General features: G+C 40.1%; 1 protein-coding gene across 3 annotated transcripts in view; it reads left to right on the top strand.

The window, feature by feature from the left end:
- Window positions 1–3,353, top strand: part of USP45 (ubiquitin specific peptidase 45) — a 185,281-nt gene extending 181,928 nt beyond the window's left edge. For all 3 annotated transcript variants that reach the window (XM_077289668.1, XM_077289669.1, XM_077289670.1), the window contains one exon: window positions 1,324–3,353. In XM_077289668.1, coding sequence (XP_077145783.1) covers window positions 1,324–1,454 — 131 coding nt within the window. In that variant the 3' untranslated portion in view covers window positions 1,455–3,353. The remainder of the gene's footprint in view (window positions 1–1,323) is intronic.
- The last annotated feature ends 2,647 nt before the right edge of the window (window positions 3,354–6,000 follow it).

Consider the following 6,000-nt stretch of genomic DNA (forward strand, 5'->3'; position numbering starts at 1 on the left):
TTCTTTATTAACAATTAACAGAAAAATAGCAAATAATTAAAATGCACATGCTATAATCATTTAGCCGTTTTTGGTGCCTCCGCGTTCTTATTTGACTTGCTATGAATATTGAGAGCAAATCCTCTGATACACAGGCGGCTGTGTCTGACAGAGTGAGGGCATCTTTTATTTTGTCACTCTGGCTCATAGAAGGGGATCTTATATATATTATTACATATATAATAGATCTGGCCATTTCTTTTGAAATGTTAACCAGCCCAGTGTCACGGGTTTACCACGACAGAGAGGAGCCAGAAGACCGCTGGGTCTGATTTCTCCTACTCCTGCACTGACTAGAAGAACTTCTCCTTCATAATAAATGGTGCAGATTTCTTTTAGCAGTACAAGGGTTATTCTGCTCAGTTGAGAGCTCCTGGAAACTTTCCTGCATGAAGGCTCAGCTGTTCACTGTTTGCCACTCCCACCTCCTATATAATCTGGGCCCTGGCAAGCACTCATTGTTGGAGCTAGTTTCATGCGGCATGTTTAGGAGATGGTGGTTTGTTGTTGTTGTTTGAGAAGGCGTTTGCGAGTCTGTTGCTAGGTTTTGGGTTTGTGCTATTTGCCTTCCTGTCCTAATTTAGTTTTACCCCATCCTCCACTCCCTGGTGCATTCCTCTGTTGTATGTGTGTGTGTATATTTGTATGATGGGTATTTTCCGTTATTCCTGTTCGTATTACCTTGTTAGTCTGGTTAATGTATTATGCTACACTACTACCCCCTCTTCCCTGGGTGGTGGAAGAGTACAGACTGGGGGCGGATTCAAGCGCTAAAGCAAGGTACATGGCCCTGGTGTCTTCGCCATCACAAGTAATTTGGGGAACAGGGCAAGCTAGGGCGCCCATAGCGTTAGGGAGAGGGAAGGAGCCCCTGGTCCTGGGATACCAGACAGCAGAGTTGTGACACCCAGGTTCTGAAAGTGGCTGTCTTAACGGAAAATGCAAATCGATGTTATGCTTGACCCTACATGAGCCACAGGGATAACGTAAAAGCTGCTTTCACTCTGTTAGGCACAGCTTATGCATTTATCTTGAATATGTTTTCAATTTGATTAACAGGCATGTAATGCTACACATGCAAGAGAAATGTATGGTCAATCAGGGCTGCCACAAGGCGCTAGTGTGATGTCACAGGAAGGCATTTCTTAGATGTGTCAATATTGTACTATATTTTGGAAACTAAAGACTTTTTCATATGCCCAGTATATGCCAGCGTAGAACTTCATTTTTGTTTGTGTCAAAATGAGGAATAAAGTTTTACCTGCCATTTTCTTTGCTTTGTAGTATCAAAGGACGGAGCTACGTCACCTTCCAGCCAGTGGGTGTATGTCAGCGATACACATGTACAAGTGGTTTCTGAATCCAGAGTTCTGAGCTCACAAGCATATCTTTTATTTTACGAAAGACTGTGTTAAAATTAGTGTTACATATTACATATCCTGGTGTGCACCTTACAATACAGGCAAAGAAAAGAAGGGAAAAAGGCTGCTGATCATCTGACCGCATGAAACAATGGGGCAGGTGCACTATGGTCAATATGCCAGAAATGTGGAAATCCGTGTTCATGCTGTGCAGAAATTTATATATTTTATACACGTTTCGCACTGGACTAGAGCCGAGGGATGTGGCTAAGCTTTGTCTTAAAATCCACCAGATGTTAGTGCTGTGTACGCCAATTTTGGTGTAAAATACTGACTTACACTACGTTCGTTTGGCTTACTGTAAGTAAATGTACCCTAATTGTCCATCAAAAAACACAAAGTCTATCACACAGTATGTGCCGTGGGATTAATTGTTCTGCCTGCTGCCTTTAATTTATACTGTATTAAAAAATCTTCAACATCCTCCACATTTATTATAGTTGTGGAGAAAATTCTGCCATCTCTATAATAAGATCTTTGTTGAGGGAGAGTCAGTAGGCCTCCATTCATATTAGAGGGTCTGCTGGTCCCACTGAAATCATCAGGTTCAGCCGGTTTTGTTCTGGTTTGTACATGGATTTTACATGTAGAAGCACTAGAGGAAAAAACAATGATTTACCCTCCATTTATATGGGTATGCAGATCATCGGAAGCTGAATAAGATGATACTTTGAAATCTGTACTCTGATGTCTTATTCCACAGATCTTTCCTATAGTCTACCTCTGACTGCATGTACTTCTTGTCACTGTATGAAGTTGACCAATCACAGAGCAGTAACATGCAAGGGAAAGAATACCACCTGACCACAATAGCTTAGAGCAGGTTCCTTACTGTGAGACATTTAATGACCGTTTACTCTCCTCACTGCAGAACTTTTTTTTATTACAAAGTGCCTGGAAAGAAGTGTCATTACTAACACTTTTTCAGCTTTCATAACAAAAGCCTTTGTGGGGGCTAGAGAGGTAGTACAGCTGACAGCACTATTGGTGGATAACTCATAGAAGTGACCTCAGCTCTGCTGTACTGTCCCATTCCTCTCTCCTCTTTTCCCAGCAGATCATAGATCACACTAAGATACCTGCTTTAGGCTAATGTAGTTGCTGTTGTCTTTTCTACTGCATGTTGCTGCCTTCTTATGATTGGTCAATGTCATACAGGGGGGAGAAGTACACACCCCCAAAGGCAGACTCTTGGGAAGATTTCTGTTGCTCCTGTTGATCTTAACTGCTCATTTGCATTTACATCAGATTGCAAATATAAAGGTATCATCTTATTCAACCTTTTTTGTCTTGCATGATCAAATAGAAGTCTTAGGTGAGTTGATCCTACTGATAGATTCACTCTGATGAAGAGACTGTGCCTCTTAATAAGTTTGCTACCACCACAAGAAGATTTCTCTATTCAGAAATATTTAAAACCGTTTTACACCAGAATTGGCAAAAATAGTTTGAATTGGCCTCCTGATGTTCTGAGCCAAACTTAATCTTCTTTGGAAAGCACAAAAGCAGTGTGGAACCATGGGCAGTGCTGCTAGAAAATACTGTTTTGGCTAACTAATTGGGTTCCTAAGCAGGGGAACCCTTTTATATTGTCCAGTAGGGTTTCCCCAGGATGTTGATTCCGCCTTAATCCTTTTAAACTGAAAGAGATGTAATTTGTAAGCAATGTTATTCCTGCACAATGAAAACTGCTGTATTTTTAAGAACTGATATTTTATTTGAAACTAAATATAATTATCTCAAAAGTGCTATTTATTTTTAGATGTGGTTTGTAAACTTTGCAAATTCTGTGTTTACATTGTTGTCTAATTTGCTGTTTTTTCTTGACGTGTCACATGACGCAAATACAACAGACGCCAATGTGTAAATAAAATTCTATATTTGACAAGTAAATCTGATGTATGGTTCTCATTTGAAAGGTTGTGATGTGTTCTTTTTTTTTTATGTCAGCAGAGGCTGAACATTTTTGCAGGATCTTGGTATCATAATCCTTAGAGGGGTTTTCTGGTGGCCCAAAACTCCTTTCATCGGCTGCTGTTTTTTGTAGAAAAACAAACTTTGCTTTTACTCACTGTCGCTGGATCAAGTGCTAAGTTTTCACAATTGCTCCCAGTGACTATTGTCTGCAGCATTGATGTCTTTACCATTGATGTCTTGTCGACAGCACTGTGCTGCCTCTAACTGAGCTCCTCAACTTGTGTAATCAACTGAGGCCGCTGTGTTCAGTTATTGGCTGCAGCATTGGTGGCATCAGGTAAGCGCTGCAGACATTGCAGCGCTTACAAGTGGCGGAGACTCATCGCAGGACCTGTGGAGGGTGAGTAAAGCGCCCTGCAGTTTTTAAAACAAAATTCAGCTTGGGGAACAGGGAGAAAAAAAAGCAACAGGGATTTTTGTTTGGCAGCCATTTTAGAAACTTTTTACAAGACAAAAATAAATCAATATCCTTGCCATTTTTGCAATGTGTTTTATTTCTAATCCTGTCTAAAAGTAGTCCATTGTTTTGTCTACTTTTCACCACCTGAGAAGAAAGAAGGTGGTGAAAAGTAGACTTTTCAGTATTGAAGCCGAAAACCAGAAGAAATAGAGTACATGGAAACCACCAAGAGTAGTAAAATCCAAAAAGTTTTATTAAACAAAATTATATACATGAAGAATAAGCCATACATACTGGCAGAAGGAGGGGAATAGGTGTGGAGACATGCTGATACAGCAAGGGAGTGAGACAGAGACAAAGTAGTAACCAGAGGTAAGTAAGGTCACAACCCATTGTAAAAAAAAAAAAAAAAAAGTATAAGAACATAGGTAGCAAAAGGTGCAGAGACTGGTGAATAGTCAAAAAATGAAGAATTCAATGGAACACCAGACTCGTATATCCACCGCCGTTAGTCCCTAGGGGATCAGCAGGGGGACGCACTGACACTACCAGATACAATGGGTAAGCTGGACTAACCGCGGTGGATTACTACCTATGGTCTTATACTTTTTTTACATGGGTTGTGACCTTACTTTCCTCTGGTTACTATTTTGTGTATGTCTCGCTCCCTTTCTGTCTCTACACCTATTCCCCTCCTTCTGCCAGTATGTATGGCTTATTCTTCATGTATGTAATTTTGTTTAATAAAACTTTTTGGATTTTGATACTCTTGAAGGTTTTCATGTAGTCCATTTCTTCTGGTTTTCATATATATGGGAGTATTCCATCAGCTCATGTAATTTATGCATCTATTTTGGGAGCAAGACTGTAGCCTTTCTCGGCCTTGGTATTTTGAATTGCTTATCTTGACTTCTGTTTTAGGTATTGAAGGTGGTCCTGTGGTCAGCAGATCACTGATATCCAGCTTTAGAAACACCAGTAATCATCTGCTGAGGAATTAGAGCATCACATGGCAGATAATGAATCCACAGGAGCAGTTGTTCTCCACTCTCTGATTTCCTTATGTCCTAACAGTTTACAATAAATTTAACAATTGTCTTCATAAAAAAAAGTGATATAGTCAAAATGTTAAATCATCTATCCATTAGTAGTACATGATTATATAGCTTCTTATCAGTGAGATAAGACCAGGTGGTCAGAAGAGCCAAGCCAAATCATCAAGCTAAATCATCAAGCTCTACAGGCTAAAAATCATGGACCTAAGAATCTTGTAGTCACAAACCCTCAAACGGTCCCTGTCAACACTGATTGACTGTTGAAACCAAGTACAGGCGCTCGGAGCATCCTTGGTGTGGCCAAACATTTACGTGCACCTTCACACCTACTTGTTTTCCCTCTATCTCTACCCCTCCCTTTTGATTGACAGCTCCGGTTTTATAGAGCCAAAGAAAGGAGAGAGATATGGAAAACAAGTAGGTGGAAAGATGCACTTAAATGTTTGGCTATGCCAAGGGTGCACTGAGCACTTGTACTTGGTTTTAATAGTCATTCAGTGCTAACCAACTCCCTTTAAAATACATCTCCATTTAAATAATTTAATGTGCAAATGGATAATGGTTTTCTTTACACAGTTTTTTAGTCTATAAAAATGCAATTTATGCTCCAGTGCTGCTCCTTCGATTGTAATGAACAGACACCGCTGCAGTCATTGCAAAGTATTCTGGCATAATGGAGCTGGATTTTACTCTACTTAAGTTAATTTACTCAGTCTGTCACTATTGTGCATGATCAGTCAATAATCGGGTACATATACCTTGTGCCAGCCTGAGTTATTCTATGTGAAAAATCACTTCTACAGGAATTCCAACATGTAAAGTTACAAATATCCTCAAAATCTAGGAAGGCAATTTTTGTTATTAGCCCAACAAATGCAGCAGTTGGATACAATTTTGAAGCAAGGAGCTGTAAAAATATGAAAGACCTGTAGTACAGCGGGGTTGGTGCAGTGCGACAGAAAGGCAGGGACCACAGGAAAGTTCAAAGCAAAGTGTCTTTAATGTCCAAAACTTACAAATGAAAAACAAATGGTATCCATCGGATCACAGCCAGGGAGTCAAGACAGTCCGTATCAGAAACCAATTCCTGTGACGACTGCACCGCCGT

The sequence above is a fragment of the Ranitomeya variabilis genome, chromosome 2, assembly GCF_051348905.1.
Source record: "Ranitomeya variabilis isolate aRanVar5 chromosome 2, aRanVar5.hap1, whole genome shotgun sequence".
NCBI lineage: Eukaryota > Metazoa > Chordata > Amphibia > Anura > Dendrobatidae > Ranitomeya > Ranitomeya variabilis.